This window comes from Neltuma alba, unplaced genomic scaffold (assembly GCF_004799145.2).
Source record: "Neltuma alba isolate B1F8T4 unplaced genomic scaffold, ASM479914v2 tig00012074_pilon, whole genome shotgun sequence".
Classification (NCBI taxonomy): Eukaryota; Viridiplantae; Streptophyta; class Magnoliopsida; order Fabales; family Fabaceae; genus Neltuma; species Neltuma alba.
The window spans coordinates 85682-99789 of NW_021636635.1; the positions used below are offsets into that span (position 1 = coordinate 85682).

A 14108-nucleotide genomic window follows, 5' to 3' on the forward strand; every position below is an offset into this window, starting at 1 on the left:
AGAAAGACTACCTTGGAAAAAATACATAAATATGAGAAACAATATAGATTGAGGTATTATATTTAGAACTAAAATAAAAGTCAAATAAGGTCTTATATTAAGAACCGGAGGTAGTACAATTCATACTTAAATTTAATTTGTGCAAATGTTTACGGCAGTGTGTGCTAATCCACGACCGACGGCGAGGATGCATGTTGCATGGAGCGAAAGTCACTGTCCAGCTGACCCGGCAGTGAGAGAAACGCATAGATTTTGTCTGCTGGATCTCTTGTTTATGAAATTCCACAATTTTCTCAACCACAGATTTTTTTTTTTTAATCTTTAATTTGACCAATCATATCGACCTGTGACTAACGTTCCCATGAACATACCAAGAATCGCGACCTTTACATGACCAAGCATGGAGTTTTCTTTTTCGGCCCAGTGAGTAGCGAGGACGTAGGAGAGACGAAGCAGTTGGTTGATTTTAGGCTCAAGGTTTTCCCACTCCTAACCATTATACCACTCAACCTCTTAAATAAGATAAAAATGAAGTCGTGAGAGTTGATTAGATGGTGACAAAGCCTCTAAGACTGGCTCCAACGTGACTGCCGCTGAGTTGATTTGGGACCTCTGCGGATTCAGTGTTGTAGCCCTTCAGACTCAGACAAGGATAGTCATAAAAATTCATTCGAACGTACAGGAGAGCAAGAATCTAATCTCATTTGTACCACTAAATCATCAGTGTCACAAACCCATGCATGGGAAGAATGAATAATATAATGCTGCATGCGTGCCACATTAAGGCCTATCGGTGATGCCAAACACAATTTAGGAGAGCACCGATGCTGATAGCTTGATCAATGGATGCAAACATCTTCACGTGCTCCTGGGACACATCTCTCATCTCCATTATATTCTCAATCTATCCCCAGCTCACATCCATACCATACCCTCGTTTATTATCATCAGCTGCATCGTGCCTGGGAAAACGATTTGGAGGGTGGACATAATCCCCGAGATTGCACAATATCCCAACCATGGTTTCTGGGGCATAAAGTTAAGTGGGTGGGGCAAGCGTACTTCTGTTGGTACCCTCTGGTGGGCGTCACCATCACCGCCTCCATCCTAAGAGTAAGAGCAACCACCAGTAGCCCCTGGGCCCCGCCATCATGCCTCCGCTGGCCACCACCTCCCTCTCCCCCCTACTGCTTCCCCATTGCCCCCGCATCCATCCCACGTTTTGCACACAAAAAAAAAAAGGAGCAAAATATCCCATCTCATTTATGATTGATAAAGTTGTTAAATATCGCATCGACGTGTCACGAGTAGAGAGCTTGGGTGAGTTTTTTTAACCCTTTGTCCCCAGGAGGGAAGTAAATGAGGGAAACTAGGAGGGGAGTTAAGGGCCTGTGGGTTTGGAAGGGGTCATGCATAGGTGGGCCTGGTGGTGCCCGAAACCCTAGTACTTGCAATACAGGTCAAATTTGGAGCTTTCGCCAATCAATCACAATGGGCCACCCGTCCTTGTTTTGTTTCCCCCTCTCCATTTAGCTCTCTGCCGCCGTCTTCTCCGTGTTTTTTAATGATCATCTTAACCAGTCAAAATTCTCATTAATTACTCTACTGTAGTTGAGAGAAAGATACTCCAAAAAATCACAATAAAGATAGAGAATAGTACCCAGGCAGCCTGGGAAGGCGGAAAAAGAAGAAGACGCAAATGGATCACAATCAAGGCCACGTGTACATGTAGGTAGCCATGGAGGAACGCGCAGAGAGATGATCCTGTTCAAGGGTTTGTTGGCCACCTTCCATTCCATCCACTTACAGTCGTGCAACTTCATTTGTCTAAAGTTGGTTTATATCACTTATTATTTGGGGAAAAAAAACCTGATATAAATAGTAAAAAAAAAAAGGTTTAAATTATAAGAATTAAGATTAATTAAAACCATGCAAATCCTACGAATAATAGCCAGTCCTTTTGCATCCTAGCTATTCAACAGCTACACCAAATAGAGTGAGGTCCATTGGCGGGGCAAAATAACAATGAGATTTGCCGGCCGGTGGGTTATTGGAGATTTCAATCATTATAGGGTTGATTTTAATAATTTCTTGAATCTCAAGCCCCTGGCCTCATATTCTCTCTGTGTATACACACAAACACACACACATATATACATTGCTATTCATGATTCGTGAGCTTCAAGTTCAACGCCTTGCGTTTGCAGCATTGTGAAAGTCAGTGTGAGTCTTTATGGGTCAAATTTGAATGCCTAATGGTGTGTTGGGATGTTACCTTAGAACCAATGATAAGCGCCGAATGTTACCAGCACTGTAGCAGTGTAGGAAGTTGGAAATTGGATGCAGGAAGAGGTGGAAGCAGCTCAGACGAGGTCGTTAAATGCAGGCACGAGCATGAATGGATGGATGGGTGCACTGTGCACATGCACATGCACGCACAGCCTCTAATTCATTGGGCATTGCCTTCCCAGCTACTTATGAATCCTCATCATCAACACTACTCCGTAAAACCCCGAATTCAATTGTGGGAAGGGCCTACCACATGCTCCCTATTATGGTGATCGCATTCTTCAACCACCATTTCCCTACTCACTCTCCTTTTAATTTGTACGTACAGCTCACCTTCCCCCGACATCATCTCCCTTTATTTGTAATCTATACATATACAAACTTGTTACATGATATTTTCGCTCTATTTCAAAACAACCTAACTTTGCACAACATGCGCGTGTACCAACCTAGGATTCGAAATCGTTAACTTAGAGCTGGCGAAGGTAAGGATTGAAGAAGTTGAATGGATGGATAATAAGCTGACACGGAAAGTTGGAACGTAGTAGCCACAAAAGTCAATGATTGAGACGGATGAGCAGGGGGGCAAAGCCCATTAACACGAAACTGGAATGCTTTGGCGGGTCTTGGGATTTATAGATAAAATTAATCCCTTAGATATGAATGAACAAGACAGATGAAGCATAGGCGTACTTCATCTGATACCCAAAAAAAAAAAAAAGTCTTATTGAATGCTTATCTATTTTAGGGTATATATGGAGGGTGTGCTATTAATTCATTTCCGGCACGACCTTGTGTTCCCATCTGGACCATAGCACTCACGTACGTCAATTGAGTTGATTTCTTTTCCATTTCTGTCTATTTGGATTTTGGACGTGCATACATGAGTGCAGGATTCATCACGTAATCTGTTATGAAATTGAGCCGGACTTATGATTATTGTATCTCACACTTTGATGTGATGCTGCCGGAAATGCGTGCCTGCATTTTTAGGACCGAAGTAACATTTATAATTTGTTGAGAGGCCAGAATGCAAATATCATAAACTTTAGTTTATAATATGCAAATTTTTTGAATTTTTTTCAATCTTATATCTGGTTGTTGTAAAAATATCTTATATTAATTTTTTGATATTAATAAAATTGGCTCTTTTGGCCAAAAGAAAAAACACTTAGATAGCATTAAAAAAAAAGAAGTAAACGTCTTAAATTCAATTGGATGATATTTTGATAAATCACAAAGTTAAAGATCAATAAAAATTGATTTGATTTTTATTTTTTATTTTGTTTTTGACTTCTTCCGTAACTACTAGGCTATAACAATTAACAAATTTAACTGAGATGAAATAATTTGCCCTGCAAGTAGGGAGGGGTGTGAAATGACCGAGATAATGGGGGAATTTGCCCCTTAAATCAGCCCCGGAACAAGTCAAGCCCCCGCCACGTGTGTGGATAATTTTGGTCGGTAATTGCTGCCGGCGTTCGTCCACTTCCCGTATGTCAACGGCAAGCAACCCGAGAAAGACGAAGAACTGAAAGGCTTCTGGTTAGCTCACAAGGCATGGACTTCTGGAACAAAGCTCGAAGCTTAGCTGAGGAAGCCGCCAAGCGATCGCAGGACCTCTCCTTCGGCACTTCCACATTCTCGCATATTGTCGTCGAGACCACCAAGCGCTCCAAGGAAATTGTCTCTGAAGCTTCCAAGCGAGCCGATCAAATTCGAATTGAAGCCTTGAAGCGAGCCGACCACTTCAAACACTTGGCCCAGGGGATTCATCCTCCTGGCGGCGGGCTGGCGGAATCCTATGAAGTCAGTTGCACTCAAGAGAAGGAGCTGGAGAGGTTCGGTATCACCGAAGAACTGAGGGAGTTCGTGAAAGGGATCACTCCAAGCACGTTTCGAGATTTCCCTCTCGAAGGTATTCAACTGACAACTAGTTGTTTTGGCTACTGTGGATTGTAATCACTCTTCTTTTGATATTTGCATAATTTTGAACATCCAAAGGTCGAGTATTAGAAATCTTAATCTTAGTGAGGAACGTCGGCCTCTTTTTGATTGAACAAATTGATGCCGCTACCTTTTTTCCCTGTTCCTTTTTCGTTCCTCATTTGACCAAATTTATCTGACTCCTGGCTCCTATTGGCAGATGACACGTACCTTTCTGATGTTCCTGCGGTTTCTAATGTTAGGAAGGATCTTACTGAGTGGCAGGAAAAACATGCCAATCTTGTTCTATCTACTGTCAAGGTAGCATTACTCTTTGTAGAAGAACTTCTGATATTAAGGAGACCAAAGCATATGGTTACTCTGTAACCTAAATGATTACCCTGTTAATCGTTGGCTCACTTGAATCTGATCAATAAGCGGTCTCAAAAATATGGAAAATTCTTATAATAATGCAAGGCCATGAGTGAAATCAACTTTCATTCACCATATGGTTTTTCTGTGCTTTCAATCACCTTGAAGGACCAACATAAGCTGTCATTTCTTTTGTTTGATTTGTACAACTTTGTTGGAGTGTACGGTGGGTGTCTGCTGCAGATATGAGGGTTAGGATTGGCCCACTGGGTTTTAAGAAGGATGATATCTTTACTTAGTCCTCTTTGCTCCCAACCATGGTTCAACTGGTAAGGATTCAGATAGACATGGGATATCGTTCACAATCATACCGTTACCTTTAATGGAGAAAAATTGATGTATTCTTATCTCAGATAAGGATAAGCTCAACGGTTATTAACTTCTATGGGAATTACAAATTATAGGAGAATTGTCTTAATTAACTAGGATGCCTAGTAAATTAGAGATGATATCTGTGGTTTAGGTAAGCGAGAGCTAAGAGCTTTAAACTGCTGCAAGATGACAGTTGTTGTATCCAATTATTGTAAACACAAGCTATCATGATCACTATGAAACGTTTTTGTTAATATGCTTCCTTAGTTTCTATTTGGAGCAAATCTACGTCTCAATGACACAGCTTACCATTATGCTAATCCAGCATGAAGATATAATATGATCTGTCAACTAGTTTATAAGCTGTAGCTGGTACCGCATTACAAGTCATTTTGTCTAATATACCAAATGCATTTTTCTTTTAATTATAAGAATGAGGCATTTTGCATCCTCACTACTTTTTTAATGCTTTGTTGCAGGAGATTTCAAAGTTAAGGTATGAGCTGTGCCCACGTGTCATGAAAGAGAGGAAGTTTTGGAGAATATATTTTATACTTATGAACAGCCATATTTCCCCGTAAGTAGTGATCATTAATATTTTATATTTTGCATTTAACTTCTTCAATTCAAAGTTTAGACTTTGCACTGGAAGAAGTCTTCTGTATCTTAAGAGTCTGCGTTTTACATTTGACATTTTTATTGCTTCTGAGTTTAGACTTAGCCTCTGATGATTGTCACAGGTCAAGTTTGATGCAGGACCAATTGATCTTTGTAGATTGTAAAAAACAATGTGTGTGTGTGTGTGTGTGTGAATTACTACTTGTTGGTTAAATTTAGGAATGTTGATGTAGACTTCTAGGCTATCACATTGCGTAAATTTATAACGAGATAGGAAAGGCTTGCTCTTGATGTATCAAATTATTTTGTCCTCTCGAATTCTGGGACGAAATCCCAGGTAATTTGTGCTTTTGTATTTTCAAAATTTAATTTGGATCATTAGCAGGGATCCGGCATTGACTTCTGACTGCTATTATCCTGATATCTTGGTTGACTCTTCTAAAAGACACAATGTTGTTCTGTCCATTTACATAAGTCGAAAAATAAAGATCCCTAAAGCTCTAGTCCTACATGCTTTATATGGAGGATTTTCTAGAATACCCTTCACTCTGCTGCACTTTTATCTGCCTAGTTAGGGCATGGATGCATGTTTGTGTTAAACGTAACCTTCTTTTCTTATAATTCCCCATAGCTATGAGAAGAGGTACATGGAGGATGCTAAGCTAGAATCATCTGAGCAAGCGGAAGATAGGGAAGCAATTGAGCCACGAGAAAAAGAAGTAAAAGATAGGGAAGCAATCAAACCCCCAGAAGAGCAAGTAAAAATTGAGAAAGTGATTGAACCACCAGAAGCTGGACGGACCTCCCTTCAGGAAGAGCTGGAAGTTAAAAAGGAGAGCAGAACTTCATCAGCTGAGCAAGATTTAGACGAGTTTCTTCTGGGAGATGTGGGGGAAATCGATGATGACCCAGGTACAGCCAAATTAATTAAGATGATTGAAGTATTTTTCATTTTCAGGGGGGAAAAAGAAAACAAAAACACTCTCGGGTGTTCACCCAATTTTTGAGGCCTCGAATTAACAATGCAAGCAAATGTGGGTTGAGCCTCAAATGCTGTTATTTCGAACAGGCTGGGGCGTTTAGTGATATAAACATTTAGTGTAATTGTATGGGAATCTTCTGTGGAGTCTAAATAAACATATTATGCGAATGGTTCATGGATGAATTTAAACTCCAATTAGTTTATGATGCCTTTCCTTCCCTGCTTCGCATCAGTTTTTTGTATATTTGAAATAATGTAAGCCAACAATCTCTTTTGTCTTTCAGATGATGGTAATGGGGACTTCGATGATGATTTGGATAAACTGGTGGATACCTCGGTAAGTGTGATATGATTTATTATGGTTCCAGATTGAATCTCCTTCTTTTCAAACAAATATATACATAATCTCCCAACTTTTCCCTGCCTTTCACCAGGTACCATGTCTGCATTATTTTTAGTGTCATGTGAGCAACATATTATCTAAGTACTTGGTCACTAATTTGTCTTTCATCTTCCTGAAATCAAGCTGCTACAATACTAAATTACAGGGTTAAATTCCATGCATTGCTGCAGTTTATTTTACTCCGTTTGATTCTATCAAAAGAAACTGAAAGAAGTGAAAGCCAAGTTGAAAATAAGAGGTGCTTTCCAACTAAAGTAGGGGAAGAATGAGAGACCTTAGCAGTTAAAACGTGTTATACCAAGTCCAAACATCTTCCGCTCAGAGAAAAAGAATTTATACTATCACAATACATTTATGACATCGATCTATTGAGTTTTAACTTTATTTTGGTCCATAGATTTTTTTTTTTAAAAAAAAAATTATAGATTTGAAGGTTTGAACTCTAGACATTATACCCCCGCCTCATCCTTACCACTTGAACTAGCCGAGGTGGCAAATTGGCTTGCATTTCATGGTGTACTAATTTTGTGTTTAAACGTGCTTGATTCCACAGGATGATGAGAAAGGGGAATCATAGATGTTGATAGAGAATAGCTGGCTTCGTAAATTTGGGTGTATCATACCGGAGCATGTTCATGATAAACTGGTGCGTCGGTTAATGTCATGATATCAACATATGTTCTTGGAAGGCCAGTTTTGTCCCTTTATTCTGTGGTGTTAGAAGTTTCAGGGCAGAACAGAAGGTTATTGGGACTGTTGTTGTAAATAATACTTGGTTATTTAGTTTAGTGTTTAATTATGTTAAATAGCTTCTATATATTTTCTCTCAACACAAGAAGGAAACATATTGCCGAATAGGCTATCTTTCTCCGGAATTATTCTTTGGATGGAATGGGTGAATGTTAGAAGCGAGCATTATTTGCCCAGTGTCGCCGAATATGAAAGGAAGTAAAATCCAGGGGTTACTCAATCTGTGTAATGTGCATTTCATCAAAATTTGTCATTGCAAGTGGAGACAAGGTGAATAGAAAAATATTACTACCTCCTATCTTAAATATAAGATCTGTAATTCCGAAGGTAATATTTGTTTTCAAAAACTAACTTGATGGGAGGGAGATAATGGCTTATAATCCGGTGCTGTGAAATTTTTCGGAGTTGAGTTTGATTTTGTTTGTAATTTTAAACTGTTAGTATTTGTTGGTCTAACCCAGGAAAAAAAAAGGAAGAATTACAGTGAGGTCCCAAGTAATTAAAAAACAAGTCCCAGAGGTTGTCATTCTCACTGTAGGACTTGTTATTTTAGGCTGCTCAGGTTGTTACTTGAGATTTTATAGTGATTATTTCTCTTATGTGGGACTTGAATGTAATTCTCCCAAAAAAAAAACATTGATGGGACAAACGAAGAGTAGTATCAAATATGCGAATCTTGTTCTTTTTCCAAGTAGAGATATTTTCATCGTTCACGCAAAAAAAGGTGGCAAAAAGATATTTTCTTAGCCTCCGAATTTTATGTTGGTAATCAACTGTGGGGTTTTGCTTGATTGAGGGGGATAAGGTGTGATTTCGCAGAGACACTGAAATAACAATGCTGACAAAATCATTTACTCTGGGCCCTCCTTTGCGCTGCGTTGCGGATGCAATGATGCTTTTGTCCTTGACATTTCCACGAAATCTCTCATATGCGGCGTACGAGGCTTTTTCATATACATTCTCTGTTTTTTTTTTGGTTATTGTGTAATTTTATGGGGGAAGGGTTTTACTTAAAAGTATTAGACACTTAAAAATTTTTTAATTACAAATTTATCTCAAAAATTTAAAATTGTAACGATTTTGCCTTATACCGTTAAAGAAGTAAAATGAGCCATTAAAATAGTAATATTGACTAGTAATATTGTTAATAATAGGAGGTAAAATTGCTACGATTTTAAATTTTCAGGACAAATTTGTACTAACAAAAACTTTTGAATGCCCTAGGCTTTAACACTCTCAAGTAGAAACTTCTAAAACAAATTTCCACCTTAATCATTTTTTCACCAGGATGTACATTCTCTATTTCTAGACATAACACACAATCTAAGTGATAAATCATAAATTGATAGATGTGATGTGAACTTACTGGCAAAGAGAATGTGATTTGAACTTAAGTATAAAAACTTAATTTATTTTTATTTTATATGTAATATTTTTTCATCATATTATTTTAAAGACAGGAACACAATTTTTATATAATAAATCAATTTTTTAGTTTTTAGAAATTAACTAAGTGAGCCTTATATTTAAAATAAAAGAAATAGGTATGCATGTAGTCTATGCACATGTTTGTGTATTTGTGAAAAGACAGATAAAAAGAAGTGAGAACCTTGTGAATTTTTCAAAGACAGAGTAATAACTCCAAGACGATCTGAATCCGAATCCTAATCCTCAATTCTGTCATTATACAAAGCAACCTGGGATCACTAAACCCACGAGACCACGAGAACCGTGAATTTTGCGATATTTTCCCTGTGATCCCACCAGATCTCGCTGCCTGTTTCGCGATCTTCTCTATTCTCAGCAGCCAACTTTCCTTCTTTTTTTTTTTTTTAATAGGGAAAATGAATCAGTCAGTCCCTGTAGTTCTTCTATTCAGTTTTGATCCCCATAATTTTTTTTTTATTTAATTCTTATTGCTTGCACAGTTATAAGAGTTAGTCCTTCTGTGTGTGAAACCTGAATCTGCCGTTAATTCAAATTAACCGTAGGTGACGTGGCACTGGATGAAATCAGAGTACAGCAGTCCATTTTTCTCCTCCATCACCTTCTCTGCCTCCCTCCTCCACCATCCTCTTTATCTCTTCTTGCGGAAGCTTTACTGTCTTTCAGATTCATCATTTTCTTCTCACAGCTTTAACAGGGGTTCTGAAAGTAAATACACGGAAAATCTAAAATGAGAGAGATTAAAAAGGATTAAGATCTTAAAATTATGAATAAAATAAATGTCGACGTACTCTTATGCTCATAATAAGTAACAGAGTATTATGTTGATCCCATCGTGGCTTCTTTAGATTTTGTTTGTTGGCTGCCTTCTGATTCGTGTCTTGCTGCCTGCGCTGGCTTCTCCTTTGTGTCCTTTGTTCCAAATAAACAATTTATAAATGTGCCGACGAGCCTTGGAATGTGGTCGGAGGCCTAAGCTGGACCCAGACATAAAATTTGGATCGTTATTATGAGATTCGATTCCGTCGCAGATTTTGATTAAGCCTTTGTCTCCCCCGACTTTGACCAATCATATATTTGTAGGCCAACACTGGGCATCTCCGCCATTATCAGGCTTACAAACAACCATAATTTTTCCTAACTTGAATTCTAGTACTTTCTCTCTCCATGTTGAGATCGCGTTGTGTCCGAACAAATCAAGGAACGAGTTTCATTACTTCATTATATCTGAACCGTTCATATCTCATTTAAACGGTACAGATTTAAAATATTTAATTAATCATTTTTAAATAGAATAACTATTTTTTGAAAAAATAATAGTTAAGGGATCATCACTATTTTAGATTCTATACATATTAAAATAATTATTTTAAATAAATAAAAATAAAAAAATCAAATATGTACTGTTCAAATGAGATATGGACGGTTCAGATCTGATTAGCTTATGATGCTCATCAAATGGATGAGTACCGAAACTGGTTCCAACAAATCAACAAGTAACATATGCTCCCTTTTTTTTTCCTGCTAAATCACATGTGGCAATATAAGATTTTGTTATATTTTTATTTTAGTTTTACATATAAAATCCCAGTCTACTTTGTCTCTCATATTTATATTTTTTTAAAGTAGTTCTTCTAGTAATGATAGTTCTAGCCAATACACTTAATCAGCAAGAATATTTTAGGAAAGACAACACCTATTTATTACAAAGAACTAATTTAACTTATTTTTTTAATCTCCTCAAATTAGTCAACTAACTCTTATAATTAGGACTGGAGGTAGTAAATTGGAAAAAAATATTGATTTTTTTATATTAAAAAGTCAATTATCATCAGAGAACTTCAAGATACATTGCCATAGTAGGGAGCATGCAGCGTGACAAGCGCTAAGGAAGCCATAGTTACATACACGCGTGATATACATACGTGTGTGTGTGTTTTTCCGTTTTTTTTATAAGCAACAACTCTATCTCTCTCTTGTCCCTAAATATAAGTAACATTTGTAAGTTGTATTAAATTTTTGAAGCGAATTCTCTATTTTGTCTTTATTAATTACTTATTTTAATACTGAATATATTTATTATCTCATTTCTCAAATCATCATCTCTCCATCACACATTCTCTTTTTCATAATTCTCTTTATTATAATTATTTTTTTTATACTCTTTCTTATACTCTCCCCTTATAAACAAGGATATTTTAGAGAAAGAACTTTTAATTTCTATATATTTATTGTCTTTAACTAATTTTAATTAACATTTTGACTTACGTGATGAGTTCTAGTGTTGCTCATAAAAAGAGACGGAAGGAGTATAAAATATACTCGCACCCCCCATGATCTTATTTAAAACACATATTTAGCTGAATCACATAAATTAAGAAAAATAATTAAAATTAGTTGGTACTTTTTTGTTGTTGCAAACCCTGATTAAAATTATTAAAGATGCACGTGTCGCATAACGGATTGAGCAAGCGCGAAAGCCTTTGCCTGCTCATTTGCACTTTGCTTGATCACTTTTTTTTTTAACACACAGGGTTAAAAATCCTGTTTTCAGCAAGGAGCATATAAAACAACTTATAAATGCTAGATGCATCTTGTAAATTAACTTACCTCATACACCATGAAAAATCTCTAAATAAAAAATCATCAGCAGTCGGCATGTATATATGCATGGGCATTCCCACCCCCTCCCAGTATTATATGAAAGGATTATGAGAGTTTCGAGGGTTATGGAAATGAAGCAGTAGGCCATTTATGAGCCACATAATAACACACCAACCTATGGTGAAAGCGCTGTTGGTTTTCTTAACTCGTCTATCGGCATCTTTGAATTTTACATATCATCTTGCTCTAATGCCCCACCATATATACTGCACAAAAAGGTTAAGCAGATTATTGGATATTTTCACGTATGCTTCGCATAATTAACATGAGAATATGACACCGGCCCCAAAAAAACAGGTTAATTAACTACATTCAGGCACACGCTTCAGTATTTAGGTTCATTCTCTCTTTTCCCTGTCCTCCTCTAATTCAATGCAATTGTATGCATGCGTTGTATGTATTCATTTTTTGGTGATTAACAATGAGGGTTGCAACAGAAACAGAAACTTAACCTCATTCGCATCATCAAGAGAAAGGGCCGAAAGGACTTTGGGGTCTTGTCTTGGCTTCCATCGATGTAATGAAGCAACGGATGGAATATGCCTTGGCTAGCCAGCTCCGGTGTGCTGGCTGAGAAAACCTCCTCAATACCTAAATATAAACGTCTGATCGATGCATATGTATGTATCATTCACAGTCATATGGTTGCGACTCCTTACCTACTCCGACACCAGTTTTATGTTCATTACTATAACGTGCACGCATGCATGTTCCCAAGCTAAGAGCTTCGTATAATCATGTGGTCATAATTAAATAGGTTGGCTTCATGGGACAGACACGCAGATTCATTTGACACATACATATATCTATTACGGGAACATAATCAAATACATACATATCAATCACACTTGTGTTTGTTGTCACAGATCATACACCAGTAGAACGATGCCATCCGTCGTCTTCTTCAATCCTTATTTTCCAATTGTGCGTACCCTTCCCCGTCGCTGCCTTCCTCTGATGTCTTACCAGCCTTCCACAGCAATTGCTGCTTCACTCCCTTTGGCATTCATTTTTTGACAATTCACAATTAGCAAAGGATATTGGCCGCCAAGCACGCCACCTGCGGATCTGTATATTTAATTTTTTATCTGTACAATCCCAACGGGTTCAATTTAAAAGTTTCAAATGATAATTTTTAGATGAAAGAATATTATTTGAACAATCGGTGGTTAAAAGATAATTTTTATTTTAAATTCGGTACATATTATAAGAATTCTAGCTCACCATGGGATTAAAAGTGGGGCGAGTGTGTATGGGTCCCGTATTCTATAGGAGAAGGGGTTAGAGTTGTGAAAATTAAAAAGAAAAATGTAAATCACTGGGATCAAAACCACAGGAAAAAAACTTCGGTGCCTATGATAGTATGGAAGCCTCTTACAGTGGGCGGCCAGGAGCAAGAAAGCCAAGAATAACACTGTAACAGTGTACATGGGGCGCATTCCAATTGCTTGCTAACATTAACTGTTAGTGCTTTGTTAGACAGGCTTAACCCAAGTTAGAATGACAGCCGTAGTTAACGGCCGGACCGACAATTAGACGGAAGGCTAACGGTAAACACATGCGTGGCGGCGTAGGGCGAGCATGGGTTAGGACAGTTGTCACATCTTTACGGGACTCTTGACTTTTTGGTCCCATTTGTTTCAGCCGACGCTAATATCGCCTGTTATTGTAATTAATTTTCACTGTAATTCTTCTTAACATTCAAACAAAAGGATCTTAATTCATAAAATAATAACTTGTGGAGTTATTTGCAGTAGTAATAACAATAACGCTAGTAGTATTGTATTGTCGGCGGGGGCATAAAGCATGAAACGGGCGGGAGTGAGGATGAATCCAGCGGCGCGTGCGAGTGCAAAAGAGGCGGGGCGGCATGGTTGGTAAGCCTGCATCAGGCTCCTTCTGAGTGACACGTGTGGATCCTTTGAATTTCCTATGGGCCCGCCGTCTCTGAATTTAGCTGGCTCGCATTTATTGGCTGGTTTATGAGCCCTGCCCCATCGCCGCCGCTCAGCGCCCACACCTACGCGCCCTGCGCCTCTTTTCACCTCTGCCCCTGCCCGGCGGAGTCCCAACTGAGTGGCACCCCTGTTATTCTACATTTTGTTGTAACACAATTCACAACAAATTTATCATTATCATACAAAATTTTGATATCATTACTTTAGAAATTAAATGAAACTTTGAGCCACTGAACATTATTTTTTAAAACCTGTTCACAGTGATTCCATAGAATCAAATTCTTAAAATACAAATTTAGAAAATAAATTTTGCTTTCAATAATACTTT

General features: G+C 37.8%; 1 protein-coding gene across 1 annotated transcript; it reads left to right on the forward strand.

Annotated features, from left to right (window-relative positions):
• The first annotated feature begins 3766 nt into the window (after positions 1-3766).
• Positions 3767-7880, forward strand: LOC114721884 (synapse-associated protein of 47 kDa). Its single transcript, XM_028907778.1, has 6 exons — positions 3767-4207; positions 4436-4536; positions 5439-5536; positions 6209-6489; positions 6844-6896; positions 7516-7880. The coding sequence occupies exons 1-6, from the start codon at positions 3850-3852 to the stop codon at positions 7537-7539; spliced, it is 915 nt and encodes a 304-aa protein (XP_028763611.1). The 5' UTR covers positions 3767-3849; the 3' UTR covers positions 7540-7880.
• The last annotated feature ends 6228 nt before the right edge of the window (positions 7881-14108 follow it).

Excerpts from the sequence above, each read along its gene's own strand:
- LOC114721884 (XM_028907778.1), top strand. The coding sequence starts at position 3,850 with ATGGACTTCTGGAACAAAGCTCGAAGCTTAGCTGAGGAAGCCGCCAAG. Across the intron at positions 5,537-6,208 it reads ATGAACAGCCATATTTCCCC|CTATGAGAAGAGGTACATGG; the intron begins GTAAGTAGTGAT and ends AATTCCCCATAG. Across the intron at positions 6,897-7,515 it reads ATAAACTGGTGGATACCTCG|GATGATGAGAAAGGGGAATC; the intron begins GTAAGTGTGATA and ends TTGATTCCACAG.